The following is a 15672-nucleotide window of genomic DNA, read 5'->3' as shown; positions in this document are numbered from 1 at the left end:
AATAAAGATGAGAAGAGAAGAAAAATCTGAGGGAGGTAATAAGAGGAAGGCTGATGAAGAGGAGAGAGAAGAAAGGAAAACATCTGAGAAAACGAATGAAACCCACAAGGAGGGAGCAGAGGAGATAAACGAGAAACACGAAGACAAGAGAGAAGAAACGAAGGTCAGGAGGACGGAGAGAGAGAGGGATTCATCTGAGGAGACAAAGAGAGGAGAGAAAGACGAGGACAAAACAGAGGGAATAAAAACTAAAAAAGTTCAAAAAGACAAAGAGAAAACTGAAGGAATGAAGACGAAGAGCGAGGAAGAAATGGAGAGAACAATGACCAAGAAAAGCAAGAGAGAAGAGGAGAAAATGGAGAACAAAACCAGAAAAACTGAGAAACCCGAAGAGAAAACAGAAGAAAGAGGAGAAGGAACGAAGGTCAGGAGAGACGAGAAAGAGAGAAAAAAGGAGGAAGAGGAACGAGTGAAGACCAGGAGAGCTGAGAGTAAGGAACAGAAGGACGACAAGAAAACCAAAAAGAGAAGGAAAGGAAAGAAAGAAGAGGAAGATAAACCAGAAACAAACTTAGAGAAAATGAGAGAAATGAAGAAGAAGACGACAAAAGATGGAGAGAAAGATGTGAGGGAGGAGAGGAGGAGAGAGGAGAAAGAGAAGAAGGTACAGAAGAAAAGAAAACATGAGGGCATGGGAGAGGAGGAAGAAAAGAGAGGACTGCAGTCTGCAAGACGAGAGGAAGAGGAGGAGGTGAAGAAGAGGAAGGATGGAGGGGAGGAGACGGCAGAGGAGAAGGAAGACGAGGTAAAACTGCAGAAATCATGAAATTAAACCCAAAATTTACACAAACTCCAGAAACAAAGAACGATGAGGTGGAAAACAGAGAAATTAAAGTGAACATAAACATAAATGTCTTCCTTCCACTGACTTTACCGGGTTGATTCAGAGCCGTTCAGCTCAACACGTAACAAAAATCACCAAACTGAAAATATTCAAAATGTTTTCTGTTTATCCTCCAGTTAAAAACACAAATATTTCTCCATTACCTGCACAACAATAAATAAAACTGTAGGATTTTACATTGGCTTTAATGTTTACAGTTATTTAAGTTTCTGGACTTAATTTTTAATTTTTTTAAGCCTCTAAAATGGTTTTTGTTTATTCCCAGCAACAGAAGCAAGAATTTTCCTTTACAAGTTTCTCTGCGTTTAGCCAGACGTGTGTCCGTCTGTTTCTGAGGGAAAAAACGATGCTGGATGTTTGTGGCACAAGTTATTACAAAATAAAAATATAATAATAAAAATAATAACGGCTAACTAAAGAGCCATTAATGAATTTCAGATAGGGGCCACACAAAGTTAATCCAAGGGCCACAAATGGCCCCCGGGCCACGCTTTGGACACCTCTGTAAAAATAAAACCTTTCTAATTTCTAAACCTTTGAAACTCCAGAGGCAGGAGCAGCTGGCGGCGCGGAGGGAGAGTTTGATCGAGTCGCTGAGAGACCTGCTGAAGACGAAGGAGATGACGAAGAGCTGCCAGTAAGGAAGACGAGTCGCTCTTCGTCCATCCGAACCGGTCCGGTGAAAGCCTAACTCCTCTCTGCTGGGTTTGTGTTTCCAACAGGGACGGAGGAAAGTCTGCCGACAGGAAGACGCCAACCAAAGGTGGAGACAAGAGACGGAAAGGAGAGAAGACAGACAGAGGTGGGAAAATGTCCACCAGAAAGTCAACGACTGAGACGAAAGGAGAGAGACCGTCCAACCAAAGGACGAGTTCAGACATGAAGACGGACGGACAGAAGGAAGAGAAGACAAATGAAGGCACCAGAAGAGACAAGATGGCCACCAGGAAGTCCACAGCTGAGAGGAAGAAGACAAGAAAACGAGTGGAGAAGGATTCAAGGCAAAGTGCAGACAAGACAGAGAGAGAAATGAGGAAAACCACAGAGGACAAGACTGGTGGGAAGGAGGAAGAGATGTCTACTAGAGGGTCGGCTGTGGAGGTGAAGAAAGATGGACAGAAGGTAGAAAAGGACGAGACGAAAGAGCAGACCAAGAGCAAAGAGGAAGACGAGACGAAGCAACAGAAAGACGAGAGGAAGATAATCGGAAAGATCGTTAAAGCCAATCAGGGAACGAAGATCCACGTGAAAACCATGATGGGAGGACTGACCAAAGGAGCTGGAGAGGAGGAGGTGAAGAAGAAGAAAGAGGAGGATGGGGGGAGAAAGGAGGAGGTGAAAAAGGCTTCAGAGATGGAAAAAGAAGAAAAAAAAGAGAAGGAAGCCGAGAAGTCTGATGCTAAAAAGTCAGAGACAGAGGAGAAAAAAGCAAAACAGGAAGAGCAGAAGAAGAACGATGCTGAAGACAAGACTACAAAAAAACAGGAAGAGAAGAAGAACGATGCTGAAGACAAATTGACAAGAAAACAGGAAGAGAAGAAGAAGAACGATGCTGAAGACAAGACTGTAAAAAAACGGGAAGAGAAGAAGAACGATGCCGAAGACAAGACTGCAAGAAAACAAGAGCAGAAGAACCTGGAAGGCACGAAGGAAACAGAGGGGATGAGATTAACGCGGGAACAGAGGAAGAAACGTGATGGTGAATCTCAGGAAAAGAAAAAAGAGAGAACGAGATCACGTCGACTGGAGGAGAGTAAACAGCAGAAGAAGAACAAGGAAGAGAAGAAGAGTGGAGCCGACCGAGCGCTGGCTGCAGCTGAAAGTTTACGGATTGAATCTGCTGCCAAAGACGCTGAGAAGGAGGGCCCTGAAAGAGAGAGTCCGACTGGGACGGATCAGGGACAGCAGAAGAAGAACTCCAGTTCAACGCTGACGGACTCGACTCTGCACCGGATCAACGGAGACCTCCGCATCTCTCTGAAGACGGATAAACCCGTAAGACAATTTTACCAGACAAAAACAAGTCGCATAAAAACAGAGACTGTTGTAAAACTCCCACCAAAGTGACAGCAGCGTGGTGTTTCTGTCTCCAGGACATCAGGAAGTGTCTGTCGGCGCTGGACCAGCTCAGCATGCTGTATGTGACGTCTGAACACGTCCAGAGGCACAGCGAGCTCATCGCCACACTCAGGAAGGTAACCATGGAGACACATGACCGCCGGAAAAACAACAGAAATATTATGAGGTTTACTAGGTTACACCACTGGGCAATTGTGCTAATAAGCAAAGCGATATTATTTGATTGGTATAGATATTGTCTTTAAAGGGTCTTAATGTTGCAAAAATGGCAGAAACTCTGGTTTTAATGGTTTAGACAGATTTGGTTTAGTTGGGATTTAATTTGTTTGGTTCAAAAAAGACCAAACCAAACGGCTGGGAAAAGATTAGATCAGATCCCATTTATCACAGCAAAAGCTAAAAGTTTACCAGTTCTAGAAACAACATCTCCTTAGTATTGAAAGATTAATAAAAACTGGCAAAAACACTTTTTTTTTTTTTGGACAACTTTAGTTTGTGAATTAAAACTCCTAGTTATGAAGACCTTCTCATTTTATCATTATTCTTGGTTGTTTTTTGGTGTTTGTCCCTCTGACTGCTGTGGTCCGGTGGATGTGTAGATGCGGTACTACCGGGCCAACCAGGCCATCATGGACAAGGCCTCCATGCTCTACAACCGCTTCAAGAACGCCTTCCTGGCGGGCGACGGCGAGGAGGTGGTGAGCGCCGCCTTCCTGCGCTCGTTGCTGCAGGAGAAGGAGGAGACGCAGCTGGTGAGGGAGAAGGAGGAGGCGAGTGAAGGAGAGGAGGAGAAGCTGGAAGCAAAAGGTAATGAAACGAAATGTTCATGATGTTTAAATCATAAATACTAGAAGAATCTGAACTTCAAAACGAGATCCTTCTGAATATTTTAGGTCAGATTGTGTTTCTTTAAGTCATAGCATTTTTTATTTCCTCGTGTTTTAATTGATCATTTCTGATCTTTTGTTTATAATCACTCTTTTATAAATAAAAACGTTCTTTGAAATCTCAGTGCTGTGATGGACTCAGAGCTGAACCTTCAGTGTCACATAAACACAGTTACAAAGTCGGCCTTCTGTCACTGACTGATAAAATCTAATGTTTGTTGCTTGTTTTATAATTGGTGTAAATCATATTGATTAATATTGATTGATTAATCCAGGTAATGATTATTCAGATTGTGTAGCTGCTGTTAATAGAAGTGAATGCAATAAACCTTACTATATTTACTACTTTTATGATTAATCTAATTGTTTATGATCACGTTTTATTCAGATGAAATTTGTCAAATATTTAATTTTTTTCTTTTTGAATGAGAGATTTGGAGCATTTTTATATAATCATGTATCAGTTATTGATTGTAAAACAGAAATCAAGCTAATAAAAATAGATACATTTTGCTGCTTCTTGTTTTCAGCTTCAGTTGATTCCTCCTGAGACCCGGACCGGACCGGACCGGACCCGCTCTGATCCCGTCACACAGCAGCTGGTTTAGTTACCTTGAGCTGGACGTTCACCTGCTGTGTTTTATGTCCCAGTGGAAACTGTAAGGCCTCCAACATGTGGCACGTCTCCCACTTCGTTTTAATTTAATCTTTAATTTCAGTCAGCAGCATTAATACTGATTTAAACTTTTAGAGTCTTTAACTTTAACTAAAACACTGAGTTACTTGTGCTAATTTGTACTTCCTGTGTAAAGTTCCTAATCTCATACTTGAACTCCTCTGGTGCATTTGGCCCGTCTTGCCCTCAGAGAAGGGGCTGATGGGAAACGTAGTTCTTTGATTTTATTTTATTTAAACGTGTGTGAATGAAACATAAGGCATTAAACCCGGGCAGAATGTTGGGAAACTTACAGAACGGTGCTGCAGAGATAAGTCTGTGTTGTTTTTGTAAAAATCTGGACTTTGTTTTTATTTTATTTTGAAGTTGCTGCTTCTTCAGATGTTTTTACTTGCGTGTGTTTTAGTTTTCAGTAACCTGTCTGTTACAGATTGCTGCTGCTGCTGTCTTGTAAATCTGTATTTTTCTGATGTTTTTCCACAAACTTGATTGAATTAAAATCCTAATCAGACAGTCGGTGCCTCTTTTTTATAAAACATGTCCTCTTTAAACAAAGTGTTGATTTTAAGACGGTTTTTCTGAAACTGCTTCCTGCTTTCATCACAATATTAATCTAAAGTTAAAAAGTTATTAATACTACTGGCAGATTTAAAGTTTTATTTAAGAAAGGGTTTGTATAATCAGAAATGATGAAACAATAGAAATACAGCACAAAGATGCTGTAACTATTATTAAACCCTCCAATAATCGCTCTGATCTTTTCAGATAAAATCAAGTCTGGACTTTAGCTGGACCTCTTCAAACATTAACATTAAACCCAATCAAAAGAAACTTGTATTTAAAATTGAAAATGTTTTCACACCCTGTCAGTTGTACCAGTCTGTCGTTCCAAGTTCAGTTCATTGGGGTAAAAATGAACTGATTCATGTTCATAGTTCAGCTCTTGGAGTTGTCTCCTCAGCTTCAACTTGATTTAGTTCATGTTCATTTATGATATTTCACCTGAAATAAAAACTTACAGGATGCAAAACAACCTCCGTTTACCCGTGGTGGTGTTTCGTAGATCATCGGTTTGCGGTCACTCCGGTCAGCCGGCGCTCACCTCGAGGGAAAATGAAAACATAAAACTATGGACTGAATGTTCTGTTCTTCAGTGTGGGGATTGTTTGTATGGTTTTTTTTTTTTTTTTTAATTTTTGTCATTGATTCCTGAGTCACTCGAACGTGATTTCCGCTCTTTTCAGGCAGTGGAGTTGTTGTCAGTCGGTTGCCATGGCAACAATAGGTGTGCGTGTGTAGAGTAGAGCTGAGCGAGAGTAAAAGGACCGAGTGGTTTTTGAGTTGTTCAACTGTTTTTCGGTGTTACTGTGTAACTTCTGTGACCTCCAGGTGACCCTCGGTCTGCAGGCAGAGCTCTGCTTCTCTCTCTCTGGTCGGGTGTCTCCTGGAGGACAAAGGCATCGACTACTCTGTCCTGCAGCTCAAAGAGCCGACCTGCAGAGGTCAGATGGACCAGCAGACCCACATGGTGACCTTCAGCTTCAACAGCATTGACCTCTGTGGGACTGAGGTCACGGTGGGATCCCGCTCTGCTTCCGGATCTTGATGTGGAGGCGACTTTCACAGGTCACCTTTTGCTACGGAGTTAATGTTTCTGTTTGCAGACCAACAACAGCCAAACCGTCTACAAGAACGCCATCATGACCCAGAACCTCTCCTCTGGAGGAATCACTCGCCAAGACCAGGTCCACATTGAGTTTTCCTGCGTTAAGACCAAGCCGGACATAAAGACGGTGGCTTTCCGGGTCAAAGGCAGGTGGGTGTGGCGGCTGCTGATCTCACCAGGTAAACTTGTGGTTTTGGTTTCAGACGGAAACCAAAACCGTCTGAAATTACTGAATGAGAAAGATTCAGTAAAACATTTCAGAATAGCTCGGTCAGTTTTCTTTCCTCCAGGAAGCAGAGGGGAAATAAACAGGTAGAGAACACCAACACACAGCAAAATCTAATCAAGTAAAAGAAGCTCCGGTTAACCTGACGTGAAAACTGAAACACCAAGCAGACGACCACAGTGATCATCTCCAGTCAGTGGCTTCATGTAGCAGTGAAAACCTGCTGGAATCAGAGAGAAAGGTTAAATGTTTGACCAATGAGCAGCAGAAGCAGCTTCCTGCCAGCTGGGTGTCCTCTGCTGTGGTTCAGCTCGTCTCATCGTTTTCATTTAAATATTCAAATTCTCATTTCTTTGCTTTGTTTTACTTGTCTATGATGGAGTCTCTTAAGATGGCAAAATAAGAGATTTTTCACATACTGTTTGGTTTGTTTCATGTTCAGCACCACAAGAATAAAATAAAAGACAATAGGAGTAACAAAAACCACAGTAGAGGGAACCAGAGGCGCATAAATCAAATTTTCTTCCTTTTATTTTTATTTAGCTGCTTATCTGCACACATACCTAGAACTACGTGAATAAACAGAGTAAAACCTGCTGGATGAAGAGCTTCAAGAAAATGATAAATAAAGTCCATTGTGGTATTTTCTTTATAAAGACTTTTTTTCCACCCTTTTCTTGTTTTTAATTTTAAAGGCCTTTTTACTGCTCTCAGTTCTGTCTATATTTTACTAAAAACTGTCAAACCTCACAAATGAATAAATATATTTCATATTTAGTCCAACCGAACTGAAGTTGAGACGCAGCTGGAGGAAGAAAAATCAAGTTGATTCACCGGGTGCAGCAGCTCTACAGCGCCATCTGCAGGTCACTTATGGGAACAACAACTCTACTCCGTTCTATTAACGGAACAGAGTAGAACTTAAATAAATTTTAAGTTTATTTAAATTCCAATTTAAATATCAATTTAAGTTTATTTAAAGTCCTATTTAAATAAACGTAAATAGGAATTTACCTTTTAGATTGATGATGTTATGAAGGTAATATTTAGCTTACCTGTTTTCACCTGAGATAAAATCACAGTTGGCAGTGCTGACGTCATCGCTCAGGTAAACAAGTCAGCCTTCACCTGTGGGAGCGGCTTCTGGCAAGTTCTGAGAACGGCTGGGCTGTTTCGGCAATAGCAAGTTTATTTCACCGCAGCTCGTACACACACACACACACACACACACACACACACACGCACACACACACACACACACACACACACACACCATGTTGCCTTCACTGAACCAGGGAGAAACCAAACCCTTCTTTAAAGTTCCTCCTTCAGGAGCCCAATGGAGAGGAATGTAGAGAAATCGATTATATTGAGGTTTTTTACCATTTAGCGAACAAATAAAGATTATTTCTAGTCTGGTGACTCATTAAATTGAAGTGCATATGTTTATTAGGGAGTAACTGTATTTTCTTCTATTTAAAGAGTTAAATTGTGAAAAATGATAAAAGCCTGTTATTCATTACTGACTTTATCTCTGTTATCTCAGTTATTGTGGAGGTGAAATACTTTTTATAAAAGCTTTTTCAGATTTCCAAAGAAAGACGGTGTAATTTCAGAGTTTTGAGCGGACAGTGAACGCAGCAGAAGCTCCGCCCCCTCGGCAGGTGCACTCTCCACCTTGTCCGGCTGGTTTCGTCAGGCGGAGACAAATAGTTGCAGAAAGGTAAATTTGACTGAAAACAATGATTGTTTATAACTTTATAGCTTCACTTTCTTTAGATCTGAGCTGATGTTGCGTTCAGGAGCGAGAAGCCACCTGTCTGACGTGTGTGTGACCTGTCTGACGTGTGTGTGACCTGTCTGACGCGTGTGTGTTTTGTCAGAATGGCTCGCCTGGCGCTTTTCCTCCTCCTGGTTTGGACAGGATCCCATCTGGCCGGAGCTTTAGTCTGTGAGTCTCCAACTCTTTCTTATTCTCCGTAAATAACGCGAAGTTTGAGTCAGAAAATAAACGTTTAATCACAGGAGAACGACACTGCTGCCCCTAGTGGTCAGCGCGTGTAAATACACTGGAGACGCAGCTGCTGCAGTGTCTGTAAAATAAGATAAACTTTTATGATTGTCATTTTTCTTCACTGCCTTACATTCTATCCACGTTTATAATCCAACATGGAATATTTTTAAAAATAATTATTTTTGATAATCAAGTATCTAAAAGTTTTTATTCTATTCTTTATTGCATACATAATAATGCAGTTTTTCCAAGAAAGTTTTACATTTATATATTTTTTTAAATGTAAATTTCAGCAAATGTGAGTTTCTCTCAGTTAGTTATGAGTTTTATATCAAAAATATTTTTTTTCAAATAACCGCAGTATCATGTGTTGGTTGTAATGTAATAAAATTTAAGTTCAAATTTGACATTATATTAAAAAGTCGCTTTGAAAAGATTACTTTTTTATTACTTAGATTATCAATCAAGTCTATTAAGCAGAACAGGAGAGTTTTTATTGTTTTACTGTGGAACGTTGTGCATCTTTGCAGGGACAAATTAGTTCATGTTTATGAATAAACTGATTATCAAAGTGAACAGCTGTGAGATTTTGAGAATCAGGCCTTTTGGATATCAAAGAAAATAATAATGCAGCCTCAAAGGAGAAGGTTGCTAGATTAATTTCACATATTTTCAAGAAAAAAAAATACAATTGCAGGAAAAATATAAATTTTTAATGATTAAAGCTTAAATCTTCTGATATTAAACCTACAATATTCTCTGACATTTATCTGAAAGATAAAAACATTTCCATCAGTCTGAACCTGAACTGGAGCGTTGAAGCTCCTCTCTTCCTCTTCCCTTTTCTGCTTGAGCGTGTTGGTGAACCTTCCTGTTGGACAGATTTAATTGTTTTTCCAGGAACGTCTCTCGCCTGCATGCTGCTTGTTTCCATCCAGCGTTTCTTAGAAATCCAGCACTGCTCCGTGTTTCTGGAGGCCGATTCCTCCACAGATCAGCTTCCTGAGTCGCTCTCGCTTCCAGCTGCATCAAGGATTAACTTCAACGATGTTTCAGGAAAAAAATGTCTAGAAATCTGCAGCTAAAACCTCACATGGTTGTTTACAAAACAGTTTACGCATTTTAAACTGAAAAGTGTGGCGTACATTTTTGTTCACTCCCCTCTCAGTCAATACTCTGCAGCTCCTCCTCTTGGACTTCTGAGCTTCAGCCTCACAGAGCTGCCCTCCCCTTCCCCACTGAGCTCCTTCAGACTAGCCAGCAGCAATTAGCAAACACCTGGTGGAGCCGAGTATCTGCTGAGCGCATCATAGCAGCTCCTTCTCTGGTTGAAGGGGTAACAGAAAGAGCAGGAGTTTTTAAAGAGACAGTGGCCCAATTTCAACATGTTAAATTACAAAGTCATATTTCATATATGCAGCATTTTCATAATAACTGATGTTAACATAGTGTTAATGTTAACATAATGTTGCTGGAAAACACATAAAACTGCCCCTTTAAAAGTAGACTCAAGTTTTCCAGTTCTGAATTTTTCTCTCAGTAAAATATTTAAAAAAGTTCCTATAACTATTTAGAAAATACAAGTTGTATTTGGGACTGATTTCTATAAGCGATAATGTTGTTTAGAGACCATTTACAGTAAAACAATTTTAACAACATATTAATTCTCAAAGATGGATAAACTTTAAAATCTAATGAACATTTAACAGAAAGACATTTTAAATACCCAAAATAAATGAATGAATTATGAAATCTCTAAAAACAAAATTGTGCTTATAAAAATAATCTAGTTTGAGACCAAAATACCAAATTTAAGAATTTAATCAACCAGATAAAAACAGTAAATCATGAAAATGGAAATGATTGAGTTTGCTTTAATCCATTATGTGATCAATTGATTGGTCTGTATTTTACCCAGCATGCATTGTTTCTGTCTTCTGTAGTTGAGATCCACATCCGGGTGGTTGAAGGCCGGGCCGTCACCCTGCCGTGCCGCGCTCCCAACATGGAGGACCCCATCAAATACCTGGAGTGGAGCCGAACCGACCAGAAGATGTCCTACATCATTCTGTACCAGGACCAGCACTTCTACCCGGACTTCCAGGACCGGGCCTTCCGGGAGCGAGCCGTCCTGCTGGACCGGGACATGAAGGAGGGCGAGGTGTCTCTGGTTCTGAGGAACGCCTCGGCGGGCGACAGCGGCGTGTACGAGTGCCGGGTGGTGCAGGCGGTGGGGAGGCGCCAGAAGAGATCGGTTCTGATGGCTGAGCCCAACATGATCATCAAGCTGAGAGTCGGTCCAGAAAGTGAGTCCGGGCCGAAGCCCTCAGGTCTGACGCTTCCGGTTTTATTTTCACTGCTGACTCTGGTCTGCAGATCAACTCCATGACGACGACGACGCCTGGCTCAACAGCAGGAGGAACCAGGAAGAGGACGGTGGTGATGAAGATGATGCGTTCGTCCAGCAGTACCTGGCCTTCCTGCTGCCGGTCGTCGCCGTGACGGTTCCTCTGCTGGCGCTGCTCACATGCAAGTTATTCAGATCCTTTCTGTTGACGAGCTACAGACCCGCCTTCAAGTGACCCGAGGAGGAAATGCTTCTGACAACTTCCTGTTGGCTGTGGAGAGGAACGCTCTGCGACGCAAAAACACAAAATATTACCAAGTATTTTTAGTCCAGTTTCTCCACCTGAAGCTAAATGAGCGACTTTATATGAAGAGCATAAAACTGATACTTTAATTCCAGGTTATCGATGTTAAGACGCTGTTGGGGGTTAAGTTCACATGATCTGGTCTGTTTGTTAAAGACGTGAAGTCAGCCTCAGCCTGAGAAGGTTTGAGAATCACTGATATAGAGTCTCGTTTTAAGTCAATAGTTTCTTAGCATTGATTTTAAAAATCTACTGATTTTAAAAATCTACTGATTCCACTGGCAGATTATTTCACTTATAAGTGAACTAGTTTTTTCTTTATTAACATTAAGGAATGACTGACCTAAAACAAGCTGCTGAAACTTCCCTGAGTTCGTTTTGTCTTATTTCAGCTCTATTAGGATATTTGCTCTACAAACCACTAAAAATACTTGTTAACATTTTGTGTTTTTCCAGTTCAGTCTGGGTTTTGGTAAAGATGCTCTCTGGAGTTCTTCGTCTGTTTTCCTTGATTTTTTTACTACATTTGGTTCAGAGAAGCGTTTTATGTTGAAGGGTAAACGGTTTTTAATGATTCTGTCGTCGTCTTTCATCAAGGTGCTTCTATTACTTTGGATTGGGGACGGGCGCAGGCGTCGCACCGCTTTGCATTCTGGGAGTATTGTGGCTTTACTAGCTGCATCTTGATAAAAGTTTTTTAGATGAGGAGAAATCAGAAACACTTTTACTGCCAGGTCTGCTAGTTGTTGGAGGCTGAAGTGATGAAAAAAAGAGAAAACTAGATGAATTATTGTTTTCATTGTTAGAGAAGTGATGACCTGTGATTTAGCTTTAAGAGTTTTTTAAACAGGTGTAAGAGTTTCCTTTAAGTGGTCCAAATGCACTGAACGGGTGAATGCAGACGGTGTTTTGAGAGTTTCTGTTAAAGTACGTAGGTTTCATGCTGGTTGGTGTTTGTTTTTGATCTGTTCCTGTCTGTAAACGAAGCCTCCAGCCTGCCAGCTGACATGCTGCTGTTTACAGAGGGCGGTTTGTGTTCCGTCTCTGGTGTCGATGTGAATGAGGGCTAAACAAACTGACCCATCAGATCCTGGATGATCTCTGTGCTCACTGGTTCACCTGCTTTGGGGTTTGGTGAAATGTCTGAGTTGGTGATCAGGTCTCAGGGATAAAAACGTGATTTCCTCCTCATGATGCTGAAGCATCTTAATGACGGGTAGCTCAGCTGGAAACCTGCTTATTAAAGATAAAACATATTTATTTTATGTGTTTATTTATATTTCTGGTATCTAAATGACAATTTCCTTTGGTTACTGTTAGGATCTGAACACATTAATACTTTGTCTGAAACTGAAGCCTGGTTCTGCAGTTAGCTTAGCCTCCAACGTAGCATGAAGCTCCAGTGTGATGTAATCGTCCCATTCATCATGGCGGTGTTCCACAGGGCTTTCTGTTTGGTCCTCTGATATTTGCCTCTGATTTTCTTTCCCTTTGGTCCAAAATGAATTAATTAAAAGTAAAACAATTTCATATTTCCTTTTTAAAGTAAACATTAAATTTTAACATTGCTGCATTGATAATTTTCCACTGTATTTGTTGTTTAATAATCAGATTTAATGATTATTAAACAAACTGTACCGATACTGTTACTGTAAAACTAAACTAACAAAATTTTATTTCTCAGTTAAAATAAGATGAATTAAAAACAGTTTTTCATTCTTATGGAACCCTGAAGGGCAGGTGTTTATTTTTATTATTTCTCCACCTATTTTCTGAAATGGACCATTTAGTTTTCTTACATTAAGTTTTCTGAAATAAAAAGTGAGGAAGGTTCTTATGAATGTAAAACATATTTTTAATAAAAGGCAAGTGAAAAAGCTGTAAATAGGAACAAAATGACTTTTTCTGAATTTTGAAAATGTTTTACTCATTTATAAAAGAAAACTTTTTTAATAATTCATTGACAACAACTAAAGAAATCCGATTTGGTGTGTCTGCCATTAGAAGCAATTATGTGAACTTTGACCTTTTACTTTCACAATAAGACAGATTGTTGAATTTACTAGGAAATCACATTTTTAAATTAGTATTTTTTAACAAAAATGTACTTCCCAATAATCTCATCCATTTTTTTACTCTTTAATCACATGTGGGCACAATGACACCGATTAAATTATTTCAATAAAACTTTTGCATTTCCATCACTTGCGCCCCTTGTGGCAGAAAGGAGTATTACAATAACAAACACATGAGGAAATCAATCTGCTCTGAGAAGTTCACAGTCTCTGTCATATGATATTAAATCCTCTTTGCATGTTTATTTAAATCTGTTTTAACAATAAATCTGAAACCAAAAGACATAGAAGTGTCATTATATGACCTACAGAAAGAGCATAATCATATTCTGTACAGTTTTTTTCTTTTTTCTTTATTTATTTTTTTAAAAACTTTTTTTAGTTTGATTAATTTTATTTGGAAAATGAGACATCAGTTTCCAGAATCCACCTTGTTGACCAAATACTTAGTTTGCTCATTTATCAGTGGATGTGGTTTTATTTCAGGGCCTCTGGTGGCTAAATGGAGTATTACAGAAACAAACATCTGATGGGGCAAAATAATGTTTAAAGTATTTAAACAAAGTGCCAAAAACAATGAGACACAGTAGAAGTGTTGGGATTGAGAACATCACTGATGCTTTTCTTCTGCTTGCCTTTTGTTGACTATAATAGTTTTTCATGAACAGCTAAAGAGACTTTTTTACAGGAAGATTAATTATCTAATTAAACTTTGCATTTCACTTGTCTTTTCAAAACTTCCTCAGATTTTTAATGTTTTTATTTAAACTCGGCTGGTTTTTCTCTAACTCAAACATTTTCTTTGTTATTAATCAGATCAGAAATATTATCAAAACCCAACCAGAAGAAGAATCGCTCGTCTCGATTTAAACTCTGACTTTCATTGTTTGAGTTTTTCCTCTCAGACCCGGCGGCAGTGACCCGTAGCTCTGCTGTGGTTCTGGAGAACCGGATCACCAACAGGTTTGGGTTTAGTTCAGAGGTTTTTATTAAAAACAGTCAAATGTTCAGCTTGTTGTTTGAAGATGTCGCTCCGTTGCTGTTGGGTTTTACGTTTCTGGTCTTAAAGAAAACAAAGTCATTTTTAAAGGTTTGTTCCTTCAGTTTTTCTCCTTAATGGATTAATGAATTATCTTTTAATACAAAGAGCCATAATTTCTTTAATGTGTCTTTATTTGACCTGTTGGATGTTGACATTATATGTATTTTTTCTTTTTGTTGGTTTTAAAATAAAATATTTTTTGATTCATTCATTGTTTTCTGCAGAAATATGAACTTCATGACGTCCATTTTATGTTTGGTTCAACAGCAGAGTGAATTTTCTAGCAGTTCATTAATTAATTAAACTCATTTCTCTGTTTGCTCGACTGATTCTTGTTTAACTGTTTTAATGGTTAATATCAAACACGACTAAATGAAACATTTGACGAGAATCAAAATTTGCATCAATATTTGGCTTTAGAAGTTAATAATTCTCATTGATAATTAAATTATTAATAATAAAATTAGTTAGTTGAATTGGGGCAACAGTTCCAAAGAGCCATGTTTGGTATTTTCTCTGGATGAATTCAAGGCTGAGAAACAGAAACAAAGAATGATTGAAGCAAAAACATTCAGTAATAAATTCAATCAATCAACTTACTGAAGAAGACATTTAGCAGGTAAAACATTAAATTACAAATTACAATGAAAGGTCATGAAATACTGAAAAAACAAAAGAACACCTGGTCAACTCTAAATCTGTTTACATTTAAAAAAAATCTGTTTCTGGTTTACTTTGGAGACGTCATGAAGGTTTAGATCAAACATTTCAGAATAAAGTTAATAGACGTATGATAGTGAAGCGAGATGAGACTTCAGAAGTGATGCTCTGTAGTGACATCAATGTAATCATCATCCAATCCTTGATCAGCGAAGGCAGGTAGGTCACTTCCTGTCAGTGAGTTAAGGAAAAGAAAACAATGAGAAAATGTCAATAAGTCAAGCAATGATTGATTAATTTTTAGCCCAGTGATGTTTAGAGCGATACCTGATCTTCTGCATCGATATAAAGACACCATGAGGAGAAAGGAGATGCAGTACGGACAGAAGACCACCAGGTGGCAGAGCAGCCTGACCAGGAAGAAGGATGAGGCAGGAGGTGAAGAAGTTGAAGGTTTTTCTATAGAGAGAATCTGATCAGATCAATGTTGGAGAGAAAATGTTTGATCTGAAACTGAAGCTGCTGACCTTCCACAGAGATCCTGCTGGATGGAGACTCTCCCTGACCGCTGATGCTGCACTTATAGAGGCCTTCATCAGAGCTGGAGACATGGAGGAGGGTCATGTGACCTGATGGTCCATCACCAATGAAGGAGCCATCTTTATAGAAAGCAGCTGGGAGGTTGTGGGCTGGACTCTTTGCTCTGCAGCTCAGAGTGACGTCATCTCCCTCCATCACAGGGATGTCAGGACTCAGAAGGATCACTGATCCACCTCACCACAGAGACAAACT

At 39.5% G+C, this 15672-nt stretch overlaps 2 protein-coding genes and 1 long non-coding RNA gene across 4 annotated transcripts in view; 2 read left to right on the top strand and 1 right to left on the bottom strand.

Annotated features, from left to right (window-relative positions):
* Window positions 1-4864, top strand: part of psip1b (PC4 and SFRS1 interacting protein 1b) — a 14998-nt gene extending 10134 nt beyond the window's left edge. Inside the window, exons 11-16 of the mRNA XM_016679641.1 lie at window positions 704-805; window positions 1453-1541; window positions 1627-2899; window positions 2998-3099; window positions 3583-3790; window positions 4401-4864. Coding sequence (XP_016535127.1) covers window positions 704-805; window positions 1453-1541; window positions 1627-2899; window positions 2998-3099; window positions 3583-3790; window positions 4401-4420 — 1794 coding nt within the window. The 3' untranslated portion in view covers window positions 4421-4864. The remainder of the gene's footprint in view (window positions 1-703; window positions 806-1452; window positions 1542-1626; window positions 2900-2997; window positions 3100-3582; window positions 3791-4400) is intronic.
* A 1955-nt stretch (window positions 4865-6819) lies between these two features.
* Window positions 6820-7593, bottom strand: LOC107838170 (uncharacterized). Its single transcript, XR_001664223.1, has 2 exons — window positions 7494-7593; window positions 6820-7336 (listed from the first exon to the last, which is right to left on the bottom strand). It is a non-coding gene; the product is annotated as an uncharacterized LOC107838170 (long non-coding RNA).
* An 89-nt stretch (window positions 7594-7682) lies between these two features.
* Window positions 7683-11389, top strand: LOC103149106 (uncharacterized). Of its 2 annotated transcripts, XM_016679678.1 has the most exons (4): window positions 7683-8161; window positions 8322-8389; window positions 10396-10758; window positions 10829-11389. In XM_016679678.1, exons 2-4 carry the CDS (start codon window positions 8323-8325, stop codon window positions 11032-11034), a joined length of 636 nt encoding a protein of 211 aa, XP_016535164.1. In that variant the 5' UTR covers window positions 7683-8161; window position 8322; the 3' UTR covers window positions 11035-11389. The 2 variants fall into 2 exon arrangements, with proteins under 2 accessions (XP_016535164.1, XP_016535165.1); XM_016679679.1 differs by lacking the exon at window positions 7683-8161 and having other exon boundaries at window positions 8168-8389.
* The last annotated feature ends 4283 nt before the right edge of the window (window positions 11390-15672 follow it).

Source organism: Poecilia formosa, unplaced genomic scaffold (assembly GCF_000485575.1).
Source record: "Poecilia formosa unplaced genomic scaffold, Poecilia_formosa-5.1.2 Scaffold217, whole genome shotgun sequence".
In the NCBI taxonomy this organism is placed as follows: domain Eukaryota; kingdom Metazoa; phylum Chordata; class Actinopteri; order Cyprinodontiformes; family Poeciliidae; genus Poecilia; species Poecilia formosa.
This window is presented reverse-complemented; position numbering and strand designations above follow the sequence as displayed.